Consider the following 24522-nt stretch of genomic DNA (forward strand, 5'->3'; position numbering starts at 1 on the left):
TTTTAAAATGTATTAAATCTTACGTAAGCTATTAGCCCATCAAAAACTTTGCTGTGGCCACGGACGTGGAAGCTCTGTAGGAACCTGCGATTTGAGTTATCCAATTGACCAGTGCAGGAGATGCACAGATCTCCCAGGCCCTCCCGGTAGGCAGAGCGCATGTCTGGTGAATGTCTTGAAGATCGACCAGTCTATCGTGATTGACCGGTGGGCGACCACTGGTCTAGATAGAATGTGATGATAGGAGTAGAGCCATAAAACTGGCTGTGTGATACTGCTGCCATCTAAATGTAAGGTAGAATATATGAGCGGTATGAGATTAAGCAGGGAGAGTGGGAGACCCTCTGTCTCGCTGTAATGATCCAGGCTCGTTTTATTTTATTCAGCTCAGTCCAATTAACCGAGTCCCCGAGGAGCCCAAGGTCTCAATTAGGATGGGCCTCCACATCCACACCAGCCAGTCTGGATCCCCCATCAGCCCCTATCCGCTCCTCCTCTGAGCCTAGCGTTATCAAATCCTTCTCTGAACAAAGCTATGGGGGGGGGGGGTTGCACAGTTACTATGCCATGACTATTCAAGGAGACGTTACCGTGGAAATCCATTCTGTTGCTCTACTATTAATATTTAAAAGACTATATAGCCAAACTCTCATTGCATTATTACTATGTTGTACTATAACTATTCAAGGAGATATCCTCTTACTGTATTGCTATGCCAAGGCCTACTCCAAGAGACTTTGCCAAAGTAATTCCTTTGATTTCTTTTAGAAAGAGTTAAGTCTGAGATGAGACATTTTCGGTGTGTTCCGGTACATTGTGACAGGAAAACTACATGGTGTCGGCACTCTGATCCACTCCTGAAGGATACGGAGACACAGAATTTTCAGACGGAATCATGTGCCGTTATTCCTACGTAATCTAAAACACACCAAGGACTGCGGTGTCATCACTTTATGTCATCGTGTGTGTCACTTCTTGGTTATCGCATGTCAGACCAGGAGTCTAGGGAAAGAGAGTGGGCTTCTAATGGAGGTCCTTTAAGTGGGATTGGATTCGTCCATTAGCCCGAGAATCAATTCCTTCTGGGGACGACCTTGTTGGTTTGTGGAATGCTTGCTTGGGAAAAAGGACACCTAGTTTGTCACCAACTGTTCGGCCGTGTCAAGAACTGCCTTGCCCTGGTGCCAGTGTCAACAGGAACACCAACACAAATATCATTAGCTATACTACTTAGTCCAAGAGAGGAGGTGGAATGATGCAACATTGTTAGATATTGTTTAAAAAAAATAAAATGTCAAAAGTCCAATGCAGACATTTGTATCTCTATCAAATTATTTATGGGCAACAATTAAGTAACCTACTGTGATTTTTTCAAAAAATGTTTGCAAAGAGCAATTTCCCAAACAATAACTCTGAGTGGCGAGCGGAAAACTGAAAACTAGCTGTTATTTATTGGCAGGTGGTTTCTTAAATAGTCTATTAACTAATTTACCTTCTGATGACGTCGACATGCAGGCCAAAACTCCATCCCACCAAACCAGGCTGTCTTTTCAAACAGCTCTTACACTAAAATAAACGCAGCAATGCGCACATGTTGGTAGGCTTTAAGTTCAAATGTTCCATTAGTTGAAAACTCCATTATTAAAAGCGACCGGAAATGAAATTATAAATGTACCGATTTTATTATAAAAGGTGCATTTATGGTGAAAATGATCTCCCTCAAACTTGAAACTCACACTCTGCTTAGAGTCTACACCCCTTGTAAAGCAGATTATTATGCTTCATTTTAAGAATTCATTTTGCCACTTTAGTTATACAAACCGTATTAAAACACATAGGCCTATTGGCTAGGCAACATGAGGTGTGCGACTCGGATTTTAAAAACTTACAATAAAAACGCATTGTTTCTTATGCAGGGTATCATTCAAGTGATAATATAGAACTCACAAGTGAAAGGCTCATGTTGGCACCGATCAGACTATTCTTGATTTAATCTGGTCTTTACATAGACTAAACAATATATATGTGTGACATATGTTTAGATGTAGAATGGAGCATTATCATGCACCTGTATCGAAATGGGCAGTGGAAAAAATACATGTCATCTATGCACATAAATAGCGAATGCAGGACGCTTTTCCCCATGGTTCATTTTCATGCCAGCCAGGTAGGCTATTCTCCTGTTGTAAATATAAGCAATGTGCTTAATATTAGAAAAGTTGAGAAATATAGTAAGCGTATAGAAAGCTGATGGGATCCTCTTTTTAATAGTGGCCATCAACTCTGTTTCCTCCCGCAATTGCATAGCCTATAGAAATGTTGCACAACATGAGTTCATGGGCTCTCATGAAGTGTTTGAATTAGATTTTCAAATACAATTGCATTGATGTCAGAGTGATTAGAGGAACAATAGAGTGCCGAGTAAAAGGTAAGTTTGGTAAGCTACTAATTACCAGCAGCAGCAACAGAGCTTGGAGAAGTCTTATTACCGTGACTAAACAGTCATGTGGAATTTGACTGCCTTTGTGACTCGTGGCCGCCGGTAATACGGTCACTGCAACAGTGACCGTATTAACATTTAACATTTAAGTCATTTAGCAGACGCTCTTATCCAGAGCGACTTACAAATTGGTGCATACACCTTATGACAACCAGTGGAACAGCCACTTGCATCTAAATCTTGTTGGGGGAGAAGGGGGTGAGAAGGATTACTTACCCTTACTTACCCTATCCTAGGTATTCCTTGAAGAGGTGGGGTTTCAGGTGTCTCCGGAAGGTGGTGATTGACTCCGCTGTCCTGGCGTCGTGAGGGAGTTTGTTCCACCATTGGGGGCCAGAGCAGCGAACAGTTTTGACTGGGCTGAGCGGGAACTGTACTTCCTCAGTGGTAGGGAGGCGAGCAGGCCAGAGGTGGATGAACGCAGTGCCCTTGTTTGGGTGTAGGGCCTGATCAGAGCCTGGAGGTACTGAGGTGCCGTTCCCTCACAGCTCCGTAGGCGAGCACCATGGTCTTGTAGCGGATGCGAGCTTCAACTGGAAGCCAGTGGAGAGAGCGGAGGAGCGGGGTGACGTGAGAGAACTTGGGAAGGTTGAACACCAGACGGGCTGCGGCGTTCTGGATGAGTTGTAGGGGTTTAATGGCACAGGCAGGGAGCCCAGCCAACAGCAGTTGCAGTAATCAAGACGGGAGATGACAAGTGCCTGGATTAGGACCTGCGCCGCTTCCTGTGTGAGGCAACTCTGCGGATGTTGTAGAGCATGAACCTACAGGAACGGACACCGCCTTGATGTTAGTTGAGAACGTCAGGGTGTTGTCCAGGATCACGCCAAGGTTCTTAGCGCTCTGGGAGGAGGACACAATGGAGTTGTCAACCGTGATGGCGAGATCATGGAACGGGCAGTCCTTCCCCGGGAGGAAGAGGAGCTCCGTCTTGCTGAGGTTCAGCTTGAGGTGGTGATCCGTCATCCACACTGATATGTCTGCCAGACATGCAGAGATGCGATTCGCCACCTGGTCATCAGAAGGGGGTTATGACAGAGCCAAGTGACTTGGTGTATAGCGAGAATAAGAGAGGGCCTAGAACAGAGCCCTGGGGGACACCAGTGGTGAGAGCGCGTGGTGAGGAGACAGATTCTCGCCACGCCACCTGGTAGGAGCGACCTGTCAGGTAGGACGCAATCCAAGCGTGGGCCGCGCCGGAGATGCCCAACTCGGAGAGGGTGGAGAGGAGGATCTGATGGTTCACAGTATCGAAGGCAGCCGATAGGTCTAGAAGGATGAGAGCAGAGGAGAGAGAGTTAGCTTTAGCAGTGCGGAGCGCCTCCGTGATACAGAGAAGAGCAGTCTCAGTTGAATGACTAGTCTTGAAACCTGACTGATTTGGATCAAGAAGGTCATTCTGAGAGAGATAGCGGTAGAGCTGGCCAAGGACGGCACGCTCAAGAGTTTTGGAGAGAAAAGAGAGAAGGGATACTGGTCTGTAGTTGTTGACATCGGAGGGATCGAGTGTAGGTTTTTTCAGAAGGGGTGCAACTCTCGCTCTCTTGAGCCAGCGGTCAGGGATGAGTTGATGAGCGAGGTAAGGTAAGGGAGAAGGTCTCCGGAAATGGTCTGGAGAAGAGAGGAGGGGATAGGGTCAAGCGGGCAGGTTGTTGGGCGGCCGGCCGTCACAAGACGCGAGATTTCATCTGGAGAGAGAGGGGAGAAAGAGGTCAGAGCATAGGGTAGGGCAGTGTGAGCAGAACAGCGGTGTCGTTTGACTTAGCAAACGAGGATCGGATGTCATCGACCTTCTTTTCAAAATGGTTGACGAAGTCATCTGCAGAGAGGGAGGAGGAGGGAGGGGGGAGGATTCAGGAGGGAGAAGGTGGCAAAGAGCTTCCTAGGGTTAGAGGCAGATGCTTGGAATTTAGAATGGTAGAAAGTGGCTTTAGCAGCAGAGACAGAGGAGGAAAATGTAGAGAGGAGGGAGTGAAAGGATGCCAGGTCCGCAGGAGGCGAGTTTTCCTCCATTTCCGCTCGGCTGCCCGGAGCCCTGTTCTGTGAGCTCGCAATGAGTCGTCGAGCCACGGAGCGGGAGGGGAGGACCGAGCCGGCCTGGAGGATAGGGGACATAGGGAGTCAAAGGATGCAGTAAGGGAGGAGAGGAGGGTTGAGGAGGCAGAATCAGGAGATAGGTTGGAGAAAGTTTGAGCAGAGGGAAGAGAAGATAGGATGGAAGAGGAGAGAGTAGCGGGGAGAGAGAGCGAAGATTGGGACGGCGCGATACCATCCGAGTAGGGGCAGTGTGGGAAGTGTTGGATGAGAGCGAGAGGGAAAAGGATACAAGGTAGTGGTCGGAGACTTGGAGGGGAGTTGCAATGAGGTTAGTGGAAGAACAGCATCTAGTAAAGATGAGGTCAAGCGTATTGCCTGCCTTGTGAGTAGGGGGGGAGGGTGAGAGGGTGAGGTCAAAAGAGGAGAGGAGTGGAAAGAAGGAGGCAGAGAGGAATGAGTCAAAGGTAGACGTGGGGAGGTTAAAGTCGCCCAGAACTGTGAGAGGTGAGCCGTCCCCCGTATAGTACTGAGGCTTCAAAACCAGCCTCTTTATCAAGCTGGTCCTCTTACGCCTTTGAGTGGCAAAATGTCAGGTCTAGGTCAATATAGACCAGACTACAGTGTTTCCCAACTCCAGTCCTCAAGTACCAACAGTATATTTTTTTTGTAAGCATCAACAAGCACACCTGATTCAACATGTGAACTAGTCATTAAGCATGTAATGAGTTGAATTCGAACAGTTTGTCCCCGGGGCAACAACAAAAATGTGTACTTATGGACTTGAGTTGAGAAACACTGGCCTGGATGACGCATCTGTGGGTAAACTGGTGTATTTGAAGTACAGTGTTTGATTACGAATGTGTACCTTCAACAGAAAACTAACAAACTCTACTGCCCCTTCCTTCCCTGCCCCACGGAGATGGAGATACTAGGCTACTTTTTTTTTTTAAGTTCTTTCGACAGGTGTAAACACACCTTTGACTCACATAAAACACAAATGACAGGGACACAGGACATAGCATTTAGAATGTAGTAATACGTGACCTTAAAGTTCAGTTTTCAACCTTTTTGATAAAAATATAAACTCATTACCTCAGTCAAGACTCTAGACGATGTTTAGTTTATCTATGTAGAACTTACTACACATTAGAAAGGACTCACTGGGACAAAGTGTAATGACAAAGCCCAGCAAACAATTTGGGGGTGTACAACATTGGCCTAGTCGTAGTTTTGTTGCTGATGTGCAGCCCTCCAGAAATGGCATCTCTGCTATGGATGTACTTTTATACCGCTAGGGGTCCATGAGAAGAATGCCAAATGATTTCTCAATATCTTCTCGCAGAAAGACACCCTTTTGTGAAATAGTAGGCCTTGTGAAGTCTATTTTGAAAGTGCAAAATCCTGTTTTGTGTCACTATTTTTTTTTTAAAGTATATCTAAGCCTAGTATATAATAAATAAATACATTTTATTTGGTGGACACCTTCCAGGGCACTCAATAACATCTTATATTAAAAGGTAGGGCTACATCAAATCAAGTGCAGTTGGTACATAAGATCATCAAATGAAGTGCATCAAAGTGCAATTTTAAATTAATGGACCAGACAAAACAGGACCGATAAAAAGAGGGGTTGGGTAGAGGATACAGTTTAGACTAGAGGGTAAGGGTTTAGGGGGTTAGGTTGGGAATAAGTTACAGACCGGGTTTAGGGTAAGGGTACACATAGGTATACAGAGAAGACACAGAAGGGGGGGGGTGGCAGAATCAATCCTAAACTATAGGCCAGGGGTAGGCAAACCTTAGCTCAGTTGGTCGGGTGTGGTGACTAGTTGGAACAAATTCACGCAGTCTACGGCACTTCATGAACAGGGTTGCCTACCCCTGCTATGGGCTTAATGTTATCGACATCCTTGAAGAGGTGTGTTCTTAGGAGGATGTTGAATGAGATGACTGTCTCTCTGCATGTTGTGTGTGTGGGGGAGTGCATTCCCAGGACCTGGGTGCCTTGCAGCTGAAAGGCCGAGCACCCATGTTGGAGAGGGGGGTGGCAAGGAGACCAGCAGAGGAGGAGCAGAGGTAGTGGGAGGCATAGACTGGGAGGAGGTGGGTGCCAGGTTCTGGATAGCTTTGTAGGTGAGAAGTTAATACGGGATTGCACAGGGAGCCAGTGTAGATTGTTTAGGATTGGTGTGATGTGTTCGGTTGGCCTGATGCGGGTGAGGATTCTGGCAGCAGATTTCAGTTGAATTCGTTTTTTAATTTATTTTTTTTCACCTTTATTTAACCACGTAGGCTAGTTGAGAACAAGTTCTCATTTGCAACTGCGACCTGGCCAAGATAAAGCATAGCAGTGTGAACAGACAACACAGAGTTACACATGGAGTAAACAATTAACAAGTCAATAACACAGTAGAAAAAAAGGGGGAGTCTATATACAGTGTGCAAAAGGCATGAGGAGGTAGGCGAATAATTACAATTTTGCAGATTAACACTGGAATGATAAATGATCAGATGGTCATGTACAGGTAGAGATATTGGTGTGCAAAAGAGCAGAAAAGTAAATAAATAAAAACAGTATGGGGATGAGGTAAGTGAAAATGGGTGGGCTATTTACCAATAGACTATGTACAGCTGCAGCGATCAGTTAGCTGCTCAGATAGTAGATGTTTGAAGTTGGTGAGGGAGATAAGTCTCCAACTTCAGCGATTTTTGCAATTCGTTCCAGTCACAGGTAGCAGAGTACTGGAACGAAAGGCGGCCAAATAAGGTGTTGGCTTTAGGGATGATCAGTGAGATACACCTGCTGGAGCGCGTGCTACGGATGGGTGTTGCCATCGTGACCAGTGAACTGAGATAAGGCGGAGGTTTACCTAGCATGGACTTGAAGATAACCTGGAGCCAGTGGGTCTGGCGACGAATATGTAGCGAGGGCCAGCCGACTAGAGCATACAAGTCGCAGTGGTGGGTGGTATAAGGTGCTTTAGTGACAAAACGGATGGCACTGTGATAAACTGCATCCAGTTTGCTGAGTAGAGTGTTGGAAGCAATTTTGTAGATGACATCGCCGAAGTCGAGGATCGGTAGGATAGTCAGTTTTACTAGGGTAAGTTTGGCGGCGTGAGTGAAGGAGGCTTTGTTGCGGAATAGAAAGCCGACTCTTGATTTGATTTTCGATTGGAGATGTTTGAGATGAGTCTGGAAGGAGAGTTTACAGTCTAGCCAGACACCTAGGTACTTATAGGATGTCCACATATTCAAGGTCGGAACCATCCAGGGTGGTGATGCTGGTCAGGCGTGCGGGTGCAGGCAGCGATCGGTTGAAAAGCATGCATTTGGTTTTACTAGCGTTTAAGAGCAGTTGGAGGCCACGGAAGGAGTGTTGTATGGCATTGAAGCTCGTTTGGAGGTTAGATAGCACAGTGTCCAAGGACGGGCCGGAAGTATATAGAATGGTGTCATCTGCGTAGAGGTGGATCAGGGAATCGCCCGCAGCAAGAGCAACATCATTGATATATACAGAGAAGAGTCGGCCCGAGAATTGAACCCTGTGGCACCCCCATAGAGACTGCCAGAGGACCGGACAGCATGCCCTCCGATTTGACACACTGAACTCTGTCTGCAAAGTAGTTGGTGAACCAGGCAAGGCAGTCATCCGAAAAACCGAGGCTACTGAGTCTGCCGATAAGAATATGGCGATTGACAAGAGTCGAAAGCTTTGGCAAGGTCGATGAAGACGGCTGCACAGTACTGTCTTTTATCAATGGCGGTTATGATATCGTTTAGTACCTTGAGTGTGGCTGAGGTGCACCCGTGACTGGCTCGGAAACCAGATTGCACAGCGGAGAAGGTACGGTGGGATTCGAGATGGTCAGTGACCTGTTTGTTGACTTGGGGATACCAGTGAGGAGAGTGTTGCAATAGGCTAAACAGGAAGTTCCGGAGGCATGGATGAGAGTTTCAGTGCTGGAGGCCTAGATCTAGGCCTGTGCGGATCGATAAACACCAGAGGAAGAGGAATTGAACTACAACAGCAACTGAACTAAGCAGTATACCATATTTTCTGACATACTGTTATTGATGCAGGGCCCGGTTTGGGTTTTTACTTAAACTTCTCCACCGGTATTAGAATGTTTGGTTTGTTAAATGTGATACGCCATGTGTAATGTCATTTTTTATAGCTTACTTCGCTACTTGAGTCATCTCCCTTAGCACCACTTTCCACACAGACCTAGCCACGCCCCCTGTCATTCAAGGAGCGCATGTGATGTTCCTCAACCACGAGACTTGCGTTCGTTCAGTCTGCATGGTCAATGCAGCACATGCAACAATGTTGATAACAATGTTGTTTTCACTTTGCTTCTTAATATAAATCCACCAGCATTCTATAATGACAGTATTAGTTTGTTTCTTACATCAGCAAACAGCTAGTTTGTGTTTTCTTAGCAAGTTGCCCTAAATCTTGTGATATGCTAATAGCTAGCTAATACATGTAATGAGTAAGAGCAAACGTAGCTAATACAGCCTGATAATACCAGCGATAGTGTAGACCTAAATCAGCATGCTGTTTGTGCAAAAGTATCTTCTAAATCAAAGAGTAATATGCAAAGCAAGAAAACGTTAGCTACATGAAGCTAAGAGAAAACATGCAATGCAGCGAAAGCTTCCTGAGTCCCCTAGGAAACACTAAAACTTTAGTTCCTACCCTGTCACAATAACTCCTCCCTGGCATTTTAATTAGTTGTCATCTAAAACTGTATTCAAAAGTGGCCACTATTATATTCTAACTATAGAATAGTCATTATATTTCCACGATTCCATCAGTTGTTTCTCTAATTCGCAAGTCAAATTGCAATTGCAACATTTGGTTAAAAATAAGTGTGAGATTATTTGCCCATATCGTGCAGCTCTACGTGGCAGTGGTGTAAAGCACTTTAGTACTTGAAAGTATTTTTACTTAAGTCATTTTATTTTTACAACTTGTACTTTTCTACATTCCCGAAGAAAATATTGTACTTTTTACTCCATACTTTTTCTCTGGTACCTAAAAGTACTCATTACATTTGGAATGCTTAGCAGCACAGGAAAATGGCTAAATTCACACCCTAGACCAGGGATGTTCTCTTGACATCTACTGCCTCTGATCTGGAGGACTCACTAAACACAAATGCTTTGTTTGTAAATTATGTCTGAGTGGTGTAATGTGCCCCTGGCTATCCGTATGTAAAATAAAATAAAAAAGAATGACATCTGGTTTGCTAAATATAAGGAATTTGAAATTATTTATAGTTTCACTTTTGACACTTAAGTACATTGTATAAATGACATTTACTTTTGATATTTAAGTATATTTTAAACAAAATAATTTTAGACTGACTCAAGTAGTATTTTACTGGGTGACTCACTTCCACGTGAGTCATTTTCTATAGCTTATCTTTACTCAAGTATGACAATTGGGTGCAGGAACTTCAGAAATTATAAAAGTGCGTACATTTGTTTTGTTGAAGTTGAATTGAACACCATAAAACAATCAGACTGGAGAAAGACTAATTGAAATCACTTCGAATGTATTTGTTGCCACCCTAGGATCACATGGCGTATCACATTTAACAAACCAAACATTCTAATACCGGTGGAGAAGTTAAAGTAAAAACCCAAACCGGGCCCTGCATCAATAACAGTATGTCAGAAAATATGGTATACTGCTTAGTTCAGTTGCTGTTGTAGTTCAACTAACGGCTCAAAGCAAATGTAGACCTTTCATTATTCAAAAATGAAAAATACCGTCATACCGTTCAATGTGTTTTTAAATACCATGAGATAATATTTGGGCCATATCTCCCAGCCCTAATTTGAACTATCAACAACTAAAAATGCAATGGAAACGGGGCAAAAATCACATTACCTGATGACTACAGTCCTTGATACAGTAGTCGTGTATACTTTTCAGATATAAATTCAGAAAGAAAGGCAGACTAGTGTTGGCGTGTTAAATTAAATATATGGCAGGTGGCAATAGCAAAACAGGGAAGTGATTATTCTCGGGAGGAGCACTAATGAGCATGACAGTACATGCCCTTTGCTCTAAATCAAAACTCGAGTATCACTTTGGTCTGGGTCTTTATGGCCACGGGCACATTCCGCCGTGGTCAGAGATCTCTCCACTCTAGCTCACACCTCGTCAGCTGCTCGGAAGAGTAATGTCATGCCATCCCTCGATTAAGAATACTGTTGGCATGTTAAAATTAAGATCACAGAACTGCCAACATACTGCCAGTTATTGACCATTATTATTCTTAGCCCCACGAACAGGTTATTAATGTACTCAGTGTAGCAGCTCATTTTATGATCCATTCCTGGGCTTGTTGCGCCAGTAGGATATTGGAGGCTGCAATGCATGAACCAGCCATATGTTTTGACTCATATGAAGGTGTGACGGTTAAACCAGGTGCTGGTCTGTAATCAAAACATTATATTATGAGACCACAAAATACATGGAATTGTTTTATTGTACGACTATTAACCTATGTAAAAACGACAAAAGCCCTCTGGTAACAGCCTTTACTCATGGCTGTGGGTAACCCGCCACAATATGCTAATAGCCTATTATAAAATCAATTGACCCAATGCACCTCGTCTGAAAAGAGGGAGGAATGTATATGACATAATATAAACTATGGAAATGCAGTCCTAATTGCTCAATGTCAGGCCACGAAACTTACCTTGGTAACCACATTCTGAATGAGTCCGGTATGCAGCTCAAACGTCCACTCTTTGCACATACAATGTTGCAGATGCCTAGCCGTATCATTGTGGGTGCCATTGGTATAAACGTACGCCGCTGTTCGCGGAAAACTATTATTTGCCCCATGAAATAAAGGACTTCTACTCAAATTGGTCGTGTTTGCCATAGGCGGAACACATGTGTTGTTCGGTTGGGCAAGAAGGAATTCATCAGAGTACTGGCTGAATCCAATAAATAACGCCGGAATCCATGTCAGCACGATTAGCTGTCTCTGGTATTTCCCAAATCCCCCAAGAAAAGGCAAGACACAACTGTCAATGCGTGTGAGCAATCCCGGCGACTCGGTTTCGGGGGACACAAAGCCGTTCTCCGATTGATGGTCCTCGGTATCGAGCTGTACCACGGCCATCGCGGTTTCGCTCATGGATGCGTCTGTAGTGCAGCCGAGTTGGCAATGCTGCCGGGAGACTCCACACTGCGTCAATAACCCCGCTCTGGTGGTGACTGCGGTGCGTAGGCAATCACTGAAATTGAAGCAAGACGCACTTTTTTATGACCAGGAAGCTGCTCACTCCCTGTGATCCTGTTTAGGTGGACTCCCCGCACTATTGTCACTGAAGGAAAAGCGCTTATTTGGCTGACAGCAAGCAGGTTTAAATGCAGGCTGGCAAATGTCCTACATTAGAACAGACAAGCGCGACAACATGCGGCGAGTGAAGTTTTTAATCACCAATATTTCCCATCTGCTGGATACATCTAATTTGCATAGAATTTGATCAACCTATCTGTGTGAGCTGTGCCGGAAGAAGTAGTAAACCAAGGAAGGGAATACAACCTTGTCCCTTACACGGTTGCACGTACAGGTAACACACCTGCCCGAATACAGTCCTTTAGAGTAGCCTATAGCGTTTAGAGTTAAATAGTCACACGTACAAGGTTGCAGATGTAATTACAGAGTACAATACACTCATTGAGCTCTGACTTTTTGTAAACACAAGCATATTCCCTCTTTCCTGTCAAGTCATCCGCTATATCGAAAGTTGATGTTTTTTTAATCATTTACACAGCGGTGGAGTACTACGGATTCTGTTTGCAGAATAAGATAGGCAGGACTTTGAGCAACCCTCCACCCTTTTCCGTCGCATACACCTACAAGGTGCATAATAATATACTAGTGGTGGGTCGTTTGCGAAGAACGTCGCTTTTTTTAACAGCTCTTTTTGTTGAACGTCCCCATTGTAATGTGTGTAGGAGACGTTTAGTAGGCCATACGCCTGCCCTTTATAGTTCTGTGACAATAGGACTGTCCTAGTGGAGGGAAAGGAGAAGAGGGAATGCAATTGAGAGTTGAGAAGAAAAATGTAGGGGTGGAGACCTACTCTCTCACACACACACACACACACACACACACACACACACACACACACACACACACACACACACACACACACACACACACACGCACGCACACACACATACAGGGGGTATTTTATTATTACCACAGATATACAGAGAGAGTGATTAATATCACCTGTGCAATACAGTCAGTCAACCACGTTATTTTATGATCTTATCACATTATTATTTAAGTAATGATTAACTGTAACTCTCAGCTACACTGCCTTGTGTGGTCAGATAAAATAATGTAAACTATGAGGAAATTACTTAATTGAAATCAACACAACAAAATCATTATGAAGTACAGTACCAGTCAAAAGTTTGGACACACCTACTCAATCCAGGGTTTTTCTTTATTTTTTACTATTTTCTACATTGTAGAATAATAGCGAAGACATCAAAATGATGAAATAACAGCTTTGCACACTCTTGGCATTTTCTCAACCAGCTTCATGAGGTAGTCACCTGTAATGCATTTCAACTAACAGGTGTGCCTTGTTAAAAATTAATTTGTGGAATTTCTTTCCGTCTTAATGTGTTTGAGCCAATCAGTTGTGTTGTGACAAGGTAGGGATGGTATAAAGAAGATAACCCTATTTGGTAAAAGACAAGGCAAGAACAGCTCAAATAAGCACAGAAAACAGTACATTATTACTTTAAGACATGAAGGTCAGTCAATCCGGAAATCCAGGCCTTCATGGTCGAATTGCTACAAAGAAACCACTACTAAAGGACACCAATAAGTACAAGTGACTTGCTTGGGCCAAGAAACACAAGCAATGGACATTAGACCAGTGGAAATCTGTCCTTTGGTCTGATGAGTCTAAATTTAAGATTTTTGGTTCCAACCACTGTGTCTTTGTGAGATGCAGAGTAGATGAGTGGATGATCTCCGCATGTGTGGTTCACACAGTGAAGCATGGAGGAGGAGGTGTGATGGTGTGGGGGTGTTTTGCTGGTGACACTGTGATTTATTAAGAATTCATGGCACGCTTAACCAGCTTGGCTACAACAGCATTCTGGAGCGATACGCCATCCCATCTGGTTTGGGCTTAGTGGGACTATCATTTGTTTTTCAACAGGCCAATGACCCAACACACCTTCAGGCTGTGTAAGGACTATATAACCAAGAAGGAGAGTGATGGAGTGCTGCACCAGATGACCTGGCCTCCAAAATCATACAACCTCCACCCAATTGAGATAGTTTGGGATGGCCTCCCGTATGGCCTCCCGGGTGTCTAAGACACTGCATCGCAGTGCTAGCTGTGCCACCAGAGATTCTGGAAGCCGGTCGTGACCGGGAGGCCCATGGGGCGGCACACAATTGGCCCAGAATCGTCCGGGTTGGGGAGGGTTTGTCCGGCAGCGGTATCCTTGTCTCATCGCGCACTAGCTACTCCTGTGTCGGGCCGGGCGCAGTGCATGCTGACCAGATCGCCAGATCTGATCGTTGGTGTTTCCTCCAACACATTGGTGTGGCTGGCTTCCGGCTTGGTTGGGTTGTGTTTCGGAGGATGCATTGCTCTCGACCTTCGCCTCTCCCGAGTCCGTAGTTGCAGCGATGAGACGAGACTTTAACTACTACCAATTGGATACCACGAAAAAAGGGTGGGAAAAAACAAGGTATTTGGGATGAGTTGGACTGCAGAGTGAAGGAAAACCAGCCAAGAGTGTGCAAAGCTGTCATCAAGGCAATGGGTGGCTCCTTTGAAGAATATCAAATCTATTTGAATTTGTTTAACCCCCTTTTTTGGTTACCGCATGATTCTATATATGTTATTTAATAGTTTTGATGTATACACTATTATTCTACAATGTATAAAATAGTAAAAATAAAGAAAAAACTTTGAATGTGTAGGTGTGTCCAAACTTTTGACTGGTATATATTTGATTTAACGTTTCACCCCTTTCACCCCTTCCTCTTTTATTTCTATTTAGTGGCAATGCCACCCTCTGCTGGTTACAGTGTGTCACTACAGCATTGCCATTTTTAGTTTTCACAAAAAAGTGTGAACAGTCATTCTAAAGGACGTAGGCCTTGACATAGGCCTTGGATTGTCGGTAATGGAACTGTCCCCAAAATGTGATGTTTTTCAATTATTATTTTGGTACCACTTTATTTTACAGTACAGAAATTACAAGGTATTTATTTTGAATGTAGATAGTAAATGGAAATGAGTCAAATGACACATAACTCAGTTACTTATTTCCTTGTTTGACATTTCAATAAGCACCACTAGCATAGGCTCCATTTGGTAACAGTCAGCCCCAACCAAAGATGCAACTCTCTGACTGTTTCCGAGCTCCTCTCCGCTACTGTAGAATACAGACCTACTGTAGTCTTAACAGACCTACTGTAGTCTTAACAGATCATGGAGCAGTTCCAGTTTGTTACCATTGTCTTAACTGACACACTGCTGACCTGCACTGCTAAACCTGAATAACAACTCTTGTCAACCTTGATGTGGGAATTATACAGCTCTTAGCAAAGATCAAAGACATATATCTACAAATGTAACTGTCAATGTAGCATTTGACTGTTCAAGGTACTATTTTTACGCTCAATGTGGCTTAGGGCATAGTTATTATGAAAAGATATCATGTAAAAAAAAATTTTAAAAATGTATTGTCATATGCATTGTTTTACAGGGTCAGCCATAGTAGTACAGCACCCCTATAGCAAATTGCCTTGCTCAAGGGCACATCAACAGATTTTTCACCTTTTGACTAATTAACTTGGGTATTTGAACCAGCACCCTTTCGGTTACTGGCCCAACGATCTAACCGCTAGGCTACCTTTATTGTGTCTGCACCAAGTCTCGAACCAACTGGACCATGAACAGCTTCTACCCCCAAGCCATACGACTGCTAAACAGCGAAGCAAATGGCTACCTGGACTACCTGCATTGACCCTTTATTGGACTCGTTTGCACTGACTCTATGCATACACACACTGGACACTAACACCCCAACACACACAAACAATTATTTGCACTAACTCTTCTGCACTGACTCTATGCACACACACCCACTCACTCAGACACACTTACACACCACAGAAACGCTGCTGCTACTGTGTATTATCTATCCTGTTGCCTAGTAACTTTGCCCCGACCTGTATGTACATAGCAACCTCAATTACCTCGTACCACTGCACATCGACTCGATACTGGTAGTCCCTGTATACATGTTACAGTTTCTCGTTATTGTTATTCGTTATTTACTGTGTATTTATTCCTTGTGTCACTATTTCTATTTATAAAAAATAAATGTATCTTTCTCTCTGCATTGTTGGTCTACACCTGTTGTTTACGAAGCATGTGACACATAATATTTGATTTACAAAAATACAATTATTCCCATCCTAGTTGAGCAGAGTTAACAGTAATGTTTCAGGGAAACTTTTTATAATTGTGCAATATCACTAATATGCTCACAAACCTTTCCCACAAAACCTGGTCCTGTCAATGTAGCCTGTTTACAACCCACTGGGTACAGACGTCAGTTCAAAGTCTAGTTTCGATTTACATTTGGTTGAGTTGTCAAAAAATACAAAATTCCCTTACATAGATGACTCTTGGAAATCCAATTCGTTTTCTACGTTCATTCAACATCATCATGGAAACAATATTGATTCAACCAGTTTTTGCCCACTTTGTTGAGTGTCTGCCAATAAAACCTGACCTGCCCTCACACCACAACACTATCTGTGGGCACGTTCGAATGGGTCACTTTTGTCAACCGCCTTTCAAAGCGTGTTGCATTATGGTTATAAAAATTGTACGACTTGCCTGACATCTCGACTGCATGAACTGGTCATGCAGTTTTTGATGAAGTCGCCTTCAAGTCGCTGCAGTTGCTTCTCACCAACTGCATCATGCGAGGCACTATTTGTCAACTAATGTTTTTGTTTGACCCACGTGAATGTGGCCAAATACGTGACTGAAACAGGAACCAAACTTTGGGCGATTCTAAAGCTACAAGGGATAGCAAATGAAAAGTGCTATTTGAGACCAGTCTAACCATAACCAATACATGTTTTGACACATTATGTTTTCAGTTTGTGAGTATGTGATATGGGGGTATAGAAACATGTATTTTGACATTTAGAAAGAATACAATCTATGTTGACACTGCCATGATTATCTAAGCCTTGCTGTTTGAAATCCACAACAATGTCCGACTTCGGCTGTCGCAGATGCACCTCCCCCGACTTCACTCCTCGACTTTCGTCCACAGTCGTCTGCTTTCGCCTTACCACTCAAACAAGCCCTGTCTCACCCTACTGTTTGTTATTGTTCAAACCTGCTTCTTTGTCACCATGGCAACAATCTCAGGTGTGGCGGGAAGCCAAACCGTATGTGCATCGGTTGACCTGCGTGTGTTTGTGTGTGTGTGCGCGCGCGCGTGTGCGTAGATGTGTGTAGGTGTGTGTGTCGGAAATTGTCAACACTCACTAGGCTGGTGATAAATGCTTGGCTGGAAAGCACTGGTGGTTTGCCTCAGGCTTAAACAGTGCTGTCAATTGTAACTTTGCAGTGTAGAACACTCTCTCTCTTGCTCGCACACAGACACGCACACACACACACACACACACACACACACACACACACACACACACACACACACACACACACACACACACACACACACACACACATGTTAAGGATCTTAACCTCGTGGGGACCTAAAATACATTTCCATTCAAAATCCTATTTTCCCTAACCACTAACCCGAAACCTAGCCCTAGCCCAAACCCTTACCATAACCTTAACCCAAACCTTAACCCAAACCCTAACCCTAAACCTAACCACTAACCCTAAACCTAGCACTAACCCAAACCCTTACCATAACCTTAACCCAAACCCTAACCCTAAACCTAACCACTAACCCCTTACCCTAATTGTAACCCTGATTGTATAACCCTAAACCTAAACCCTCATGGGAATGTGGGAAATGTCCCCACGAGGGAGAATTTTCCTTGTTTCACTATCCTTGTGTGGACTTTGGGGATTTTAGGTCCCCACACGAATAGATAACCCCCCCCCCACACACACACACATTTCCCCATTTTCTGTCTCACTGTATCTAATGATCAAAGCTTTGTGAGCACACCATCATTGCTCCATATCAATCAAATTGTTTAAAATGATCCAAAACTGTCAGTTGCTAGAGGATAAACAGTTCATACCAGACTCATAGTTTTCCCACAGAAGAAGCTGCAAGAAAATCACCTTTCAAACGAATTAGTAATTATTTAATTCTTCCCTGTCTGCCTTTAGGTCATAGAGTGTGAGTTGAGGTGTTTATGTGACATTGTTAAACTGGATTTCCCAACCTAGCTGTCTGCTGAGTTATACTAGCAGTGCCACACCCTGATACTGTAGCTGTGCCAGGCAAGACTCCAAGGCAATGCAGACTGTACAGTGGCTTGCGAAAGTATTCACCCCCCTCGGCATTTTTCCTATTTTGTTGCCTTACAACCTGGAATGAAAATGTATTTTTTTTTGGGGGGGGGGGTGTATCATTTGATTTACACAACATGCCTACCACTTTGAACATGTAAAATCATTTTTGTTGTGAAACAAACAAGAAATAAGACCCCCAAAAAACTTGAGTGTGCATAACTATTCAACCCCCCAAAGTCAATACTTTGTAGAGGCACCTTTTGCAGCAATTACAGCTGCAAGTCTCTTGGGGTATGTCTCTATAAGCTTGGCACATCTAGCTATTGGGATTTTTGCAAATTCTTCCAGGAATAACTGCTCCAGCTCCTTCAAGTTGAATGGGTTCTGCTGGTGTACAGCAATATTTAAGTCATACCACATATTCTCAATTGAATTGAGGTCTGGGCTTTGACTAGGTCATTCCAAGACATTTAAATCTTTACATTTACATTACATTTAAACCACTCAAGTGTTGCTTTAGCAGTATGCTTAGGGTCATTGTCCTGCTGGAAAGTGAACCTCCGTCCCAGTCTCAAATTTCTGAAAGACAGGTTTCTCTCAAGAATTTTCCTGTATTTAGTGCCTCATTCCTTCAATTCTGACCAGTACCCAGTCCAGAGCGTCCGGCGACAGTACCCAGTCCAGAGCGTCCGGCGACAGTACCCAGTCCAGAGCGTCCGGCGACAGTACCCAGTCCAGAGCATCCGGCGACAGTACCCAGTCCAGAGCGTCCGGCAACAGTACCCAGTCCAGAGCGTCCGGCGACAGTACCCAGTCCAGAGCGTCCGGCGACAGTACCCAGTCCGGAACCTCCAATGACGGGCCACAGTCCGGGGCCTCCAACGACGGGCTACAGTCCTGGGCCTCCAACGACGGGCCACAGTCCGGGACCTCCAATGACGGGCCACAGTCCGGGGCCTCCAACGACGGGCCACAGTCCGGGGTCTCCAGCGACGGTCCCCAGTCCGGGGTTTCCAGCGAAGGTCCCCAGTCCAGAACATTCGGCGATGATCCACGCAGCGAGGGTCCCCAGCCCGGGGCCTACGGCAAAGATCCACAGTCCAGAGCCTCTGACGATGATCCACGGTTTAGTGCTACAAGAGCGGACTCAGGGTAAAGAAGGGGGGCGGCATCCAGAACCAGAGCCGCCACCAAGGTTAGATGCCCACCCAGACCCCCCCATATAGGTTCGCACCTTTTTTGGGGGGAGGGGGGGGGGGTACTGTCACGCTCCACCCTTAGTTATCTTTGTTTTCTTTATTATTTTGGTTAGGTCAGGGTGTGACGTGGGTGGTATGTGTGTTTTGTCTTGTCTAGGGTTTTTTGTATATCTATGGGTATTTGGTATGTCTAGGTATATGTAGGTCTACGGTGGCCTGAATTGGGTCCCAATCAGAGACAGCTGTTTATCGTTGTCTCTGATTGGGGATCCTATTTAGGTTGCCATTTTCCATTTTGGTTTTGTGGGTTATTGTCTATGTGTAGTTGTATGTCAGCACTAGTTTTTTATAGTGTCACGTTAGTTTGTTTAATTGTTCTTCGTTAAATAAAAGAAGAATGTATTCCAATCACGCTGCGCCTTGGTCTCCTCGTTATGACGAATGTGACAGCTCCTTGCTTAGTGGTGGACTCTGGGGCCTTTCAGGACAGGTGTATATATACACTGAGATCCCGTGCCAGATCATGTGACACTTAGATTGCACACAGGTGGACTTTATTTAACTCATTATGTGACTTCTGAAGGTAATTGGTTGCACCATTTAGGGGCTTCATAGCAAAGGGGCTGAATACATATGCAATCACCACATTTCTGTTTTTAATTTTTTAGACATTTTTGAAACAAGTTATTTTTTCTTTTCACTTCACTTATGTCCATTACATGAAATTCAAATAAAAATCCATTTAAATTACATGTTGTAATGCAACAAAGTAGTAAAACGCTGAGGGGGTGATACTTTTGCAAGGCACTGTATGAGATTTACATACATAGTATCACTTTGATGTGTCCAGGCGCATCACTGAATTCAAAGTCCAACTGAGAGGTGCAGATGAACACATTTATTATTACTCAGAAGGCTTTATTGCCATATGTGTCTACTCTGGTATACAGAGTTCATGTGAGAGCAATGTACACGTGTTGAATTAGTTTATCTTTCTCTCACACATGCATGTGCACACACACACACACACACACACACACACACACACACACACACACACACACACACACAAAGATAAATCAGATTTGTATCTTGCTAGCACGTTGGTGATATTGGTGTGTAAGGCAGAAGAGAGATCTACTAACCAATCCAATCCCCAAGCTATAATGGTATAAGGTTATTAAATCAAATCCAATTTCATCTGTCACATGCACATGGTTAGCATATGTTATTGCAGGTGTAGAGAAATGCTTTGTGTTTCTAGCTCCAACAATGCAGTAATATCTGACAATACGCACAACCTAAAAGTAAAATAATGGAAACAAGGAATATATACATATTAGGAAAGCAATGTCGGAGAGGCATAGACTAAAATACAGTAGAATATAATACAGTATATACAGTGCACATATGAGATGCGTAAAGCAAAAATATGTAAACATTATTAAAGTGACTAGCGTTCCATTATTAAGTGGCCAGTGATTTCAAGTCTATGTATATGGGGCTGCCTAGTGATGGCTATTTAACAGTCTGATGTCCTTGAGATAGAAGCTGTTTTTCAGTCTCTCATTCCCAGCTTTGATGCACCTGTACTGACCTTGCCTTCTGGATGATAGTTTGCCCCCGGTGATGCGTTGGGAAGACCGCACCACCCTCTGGAGAGCCCTGAGGTTGGGGGTGGTGCAGTTGCCGTACCAGGTGGTGATACAGCCCGACAGGAGGCTCTCAATTGTGCAAGTTTGTAAAAGTAATCTGTAAAGGTTTGTGAGTGTTTTAGGTGCCAAGCCAAATTTCTTCAGTCTCCTGAGGTTGAAGATGCGCTGTTGCACCTTCTTAACCATACTGTCTGTGTGGGTGGACCATTTCAGATCGTCAGGTTTCCTACGGGGCAGCCCGTCAGGAAGTCCAGGACCCAGTTGCACAGGGCGGGGGTTCAGCCATTTGTTTGCCTGCCATATCAGTTCTGTTATACTCACAGACATTATTTTAACAATTGTGTTTTTATCCAACGCTACCAGTAACAGGCAGTTTACTTTGGGTACGTCATTCATCCGAACTTCCGAACACTGCCCCCTAGCCCTAAGAGTTTTAAGGTAGAGGGGATATGATCCTTAACTAGCCTCTCAAAACACTTCATGCTGACATAAGTGAGTGCTACGGAGCGATAGTCATTTAGTTCCAGTTACCTTTGATTTATTGGGTACATGGGTGATTTATTGGAAAAAAGACTACAGTATCATAGACATTCGAGATGTAATGTATAGTATACGCAGTGGTGATTTCAGCATGTAAATCTTTGTGGGGCAAACTCCCCCCAATTTTTGTAGATGCGTGCCAGCAAGGCACTGCACAACACAACACAACACTAAAGAATACATTATAATGGTGGCAAATGATGCCCACAAACTATAAGGGCTTATATAAATCTGTCCCAACAGCAGTGCCAAAACCTTACCATTGTAGGCCTGCTGCAATCAGCGGAGCCTTGTCTGGGAGCGAAACAGTTCATTCAGCGTCATTTACTACCTTTAAAAAAACATAGCTGTTATGGCTGACTTGTTTAAACAGCTAGGACGGACAGAGTCAATATAACTAAATTCAGCAAAAAAGTACACTTTTTTCAGGACCCTGTCTTTCAAAGATAATTGGTAAAAATCAAAATAACTTCACAAATCTTCATTGTAAAGGGATTAAACACGGTTTCCTATGCTTGTTCAATGAACCATAAACAATTTATGAACATGCACCTGTGGAACGGTCATTAAGACACTAACAGTTTACAGATCGTGGGAGATTAAGGTCACAGTTATGAAAACTTAGGACACTGAAGAGGCCTTTCTACTGACTCTGATAAACACCAAAAGAAAGATGCCAAGGGTCCCTGCTCATCTGTGTGAACGTGGCTCAGGCATGCTGCAAGGAGGAATGAGGACTGCAGATGTGTCTAGGGAAACAAATTGCAATATCTGTACCTAGAGACGCCTAAGACAGCACTACATGGAGACAGGATGGACAGCTGATCGTTCTCACAGTGGCAGACTACATGTAACACCTGCACAAGATCGGAAAATTCGAACATCACACCTGCGGGATAGGTACAGGATGGCAACAACAACTGCCGAGTTACACCAGGAACGCGCAATCCCTCAATCAGTGCTCAGACTGTCCACAATAGGCTGAGAGAGGCTGGACTGAGGGCTTGTAGGCCTGTTGTAAGGCAGGTCCTCACCAGACATCACTGGCAACAACGTCACCTATGGGCACAAACCCACTGCCGCTGGACCAGACAGGACTGGCAAAAAGTGCTCTTCACTGACGAGTCGCGGTTTTGTCTCACCAGCGGTGATGGTCGGATTTGCATTTATCGTCGAAGGAATGAGCGTTACACCGAGGCCTGTACTCTGGGGTGGGATCGATTTGGAGGTGGAGGGTCCATCATGGTCTGGGGCGGTGTGTCACAGCATCATCGCTGAGCTTGTTGTCATTGCAGGCAATCTCAAAGCTGTGCGTTACAGGGAAGACATTCTCCTCCCTCATGTGGTACCCTTCCTGCAGGCTCATCCTGACATGACCCTCCAGCATGACAATGCCACCAGCCATACTGTTCGTTCTGTGTGTGATTTCCTGCAAGACATGAATGTCAGTGTTCTGCCATGGCCATCTAAGACCCCGGTTCTCAATCCCATTGAGAATGTCTTGGACCTGTTGGATTGGAGGGTGAGGGCTAGGGCCATTCTCCCCAGAAATGTCCGGGAACTTGCAGGTGCCTTGGTGGAAGAGTGGGGTAACATCTCACAGCAAGATCTGGTGCAGTCCATGAGGAGGAGATGCACTGTAGTACTTAATGCAGCTGGTGGCCACAGCAGATACTGACTGTTACTTTTTATTTTGACCCCCCTTTGTTGAGGGACACATTATTCAATTTCTGTCAGTCACATGTCTGTGGAACTTGTTCAGTTTATGTCTCAGTTGTTGAATCTTGTTATGTTCATACAAATATTTACACGTTAAGTTTTCTGAAAATTAATGCAGTTGACAGTGAGTTGACGTTTCTTTTTTTGCTGAGTTTATTTGTTTGGCACTCTTGAAATGTAAAGTGACAGAATTAATAACATGGGCTGTTCTTACAGTATTCTCCTTGTACACCAAGTCAGAACCATAGGATATACGGTATAATGGGGGCTTATCAGCAGAAAATGAAAGCTCTTACAATTTTCGATGGTGACATTTATCTAACACAGGCTATAGACTACATGTGCACCACCTACTGTAGTCAGAACAGTAGGCCAAGTTGTGAGGGGGAAAGGGACCAAAATATTAGGGTGAGGCACATGGGCTACTAACAGCTTACTAAACAACATATACATAGTATTACTTTCTTTTCTACAGTATACATATCTCCCTGATAAATTGCATAATTTATAAAGCACCATACAATACTTTTTTGGACTTACCTTGTTGTGCTGTACTCACTTGAACAGGAAGGAGGTGTGGGGTCCTTCTTGTAGGCAAATTTTGTCATCAAACTTTGTTATCAAAGTCTGGCATTCTATGGAATTATATGGTGTTTTCAAGACAACTGGGAACTCTGAAAAAAAAACAAGGTTGAATAATGACGTCAGTCATCTTCAGGTCGGAGCTCTATAAAGAGGCTTGAGTTCCCGACTTGGAATTCTGAGTTGGATGACCATTCAAAGTGTATTTTCCCAGTTGTCTTAAACTCACTGAAGTCTGAGATTTCACAGTTCTGAGTTTCCAGTTGTTTTGAACACAGCAGAAGTCAATGTTGAATGTTCACAATTTTAAGCTTAGAAAATAGACCATTAAAGACCACACACCCACTCCACTGAATAGCACGCTAGTGATTGCTTTGCAATGCTTGCAGTAAGCCACTGATTCCTTCCAGACCACTCATTGTTGAATTTGCGATTTCCAACTAGAAATGTGCATGCACCCAAAACCTTTTATCTATAATTTATCTTCATAACTTCTTACAAGGGTTAAAAAGGATTTGCCAGTAGATTGTCGACTTGATTCATGATGATAATTGCTAGGTTGCTAGCTAAGATTTCGAAAGTATGATGTTGACAAGTCCAATCAAAGCTACAGTAAATATAACACGTTTTTTAGTCATTTTATCTGTGGCCAATGATCTTGAGTCTTCTTGGATGGGCACTTCTAATGTAACTCTATGGCCCCACCCAAAGGGCTTGAATCTTCGAGCTCTCCCCATAGATT

The 24522-nt window shown here is 43.9% G+C and overlaps 1 protein-coding gene across 4 annotated transcripts in view; it reads right to left on the bottom strand.

Moving 5' to 3' along the window:
• LOC118394762 (solute carrier family 22 member 23-like) overlaps positions 1 to 24522 on the bottom strand; it is a 457726-nt gene that overhangs the window by 49820 nt on the left and 383384 nt on the right. Inside the window, exon 1 of one of the 4 annotated variants that reach the window (XM_035788289.2) lies at positions 11257 to 12088. The exons of 1 other annotated variant lie outside the window; for it this stretch is intronic. In XM_035788289.2, coding sequence (XP_035644182.1) covers positions 11257 to 11703 — 447 coding nt within the window. In that variant the 5' untranslated portion in view covers positions 11704 to 12088. Of the gene's footprint in view, positions 1 to 2716; positions 2804 to 11256; positions 12089 to 24522 lie in introns of those variants that run through there. 2 more of the 4 variants (XM_052463846.1, XM_052463845.1) reach the window with 2 other exon arrangements.

Source organism: Oncorhynchus keta, chromosome 15 (genome assembly GCF_023373465.1).
Source record: "Oncorhynchus keta strain PuntledgeMale-10-30-2019 chromosome 15, Oket_V2, whole genome shotgun sequence".
In the NCBI taxonomy this organism is placed as follows: domain Eukaryota; kingdom Metazoa; phylum Chordata; class Actinopteri; order Salmoniformes; family Salmonidae; genus Oncorhynchus; species Oncorhynchus keta.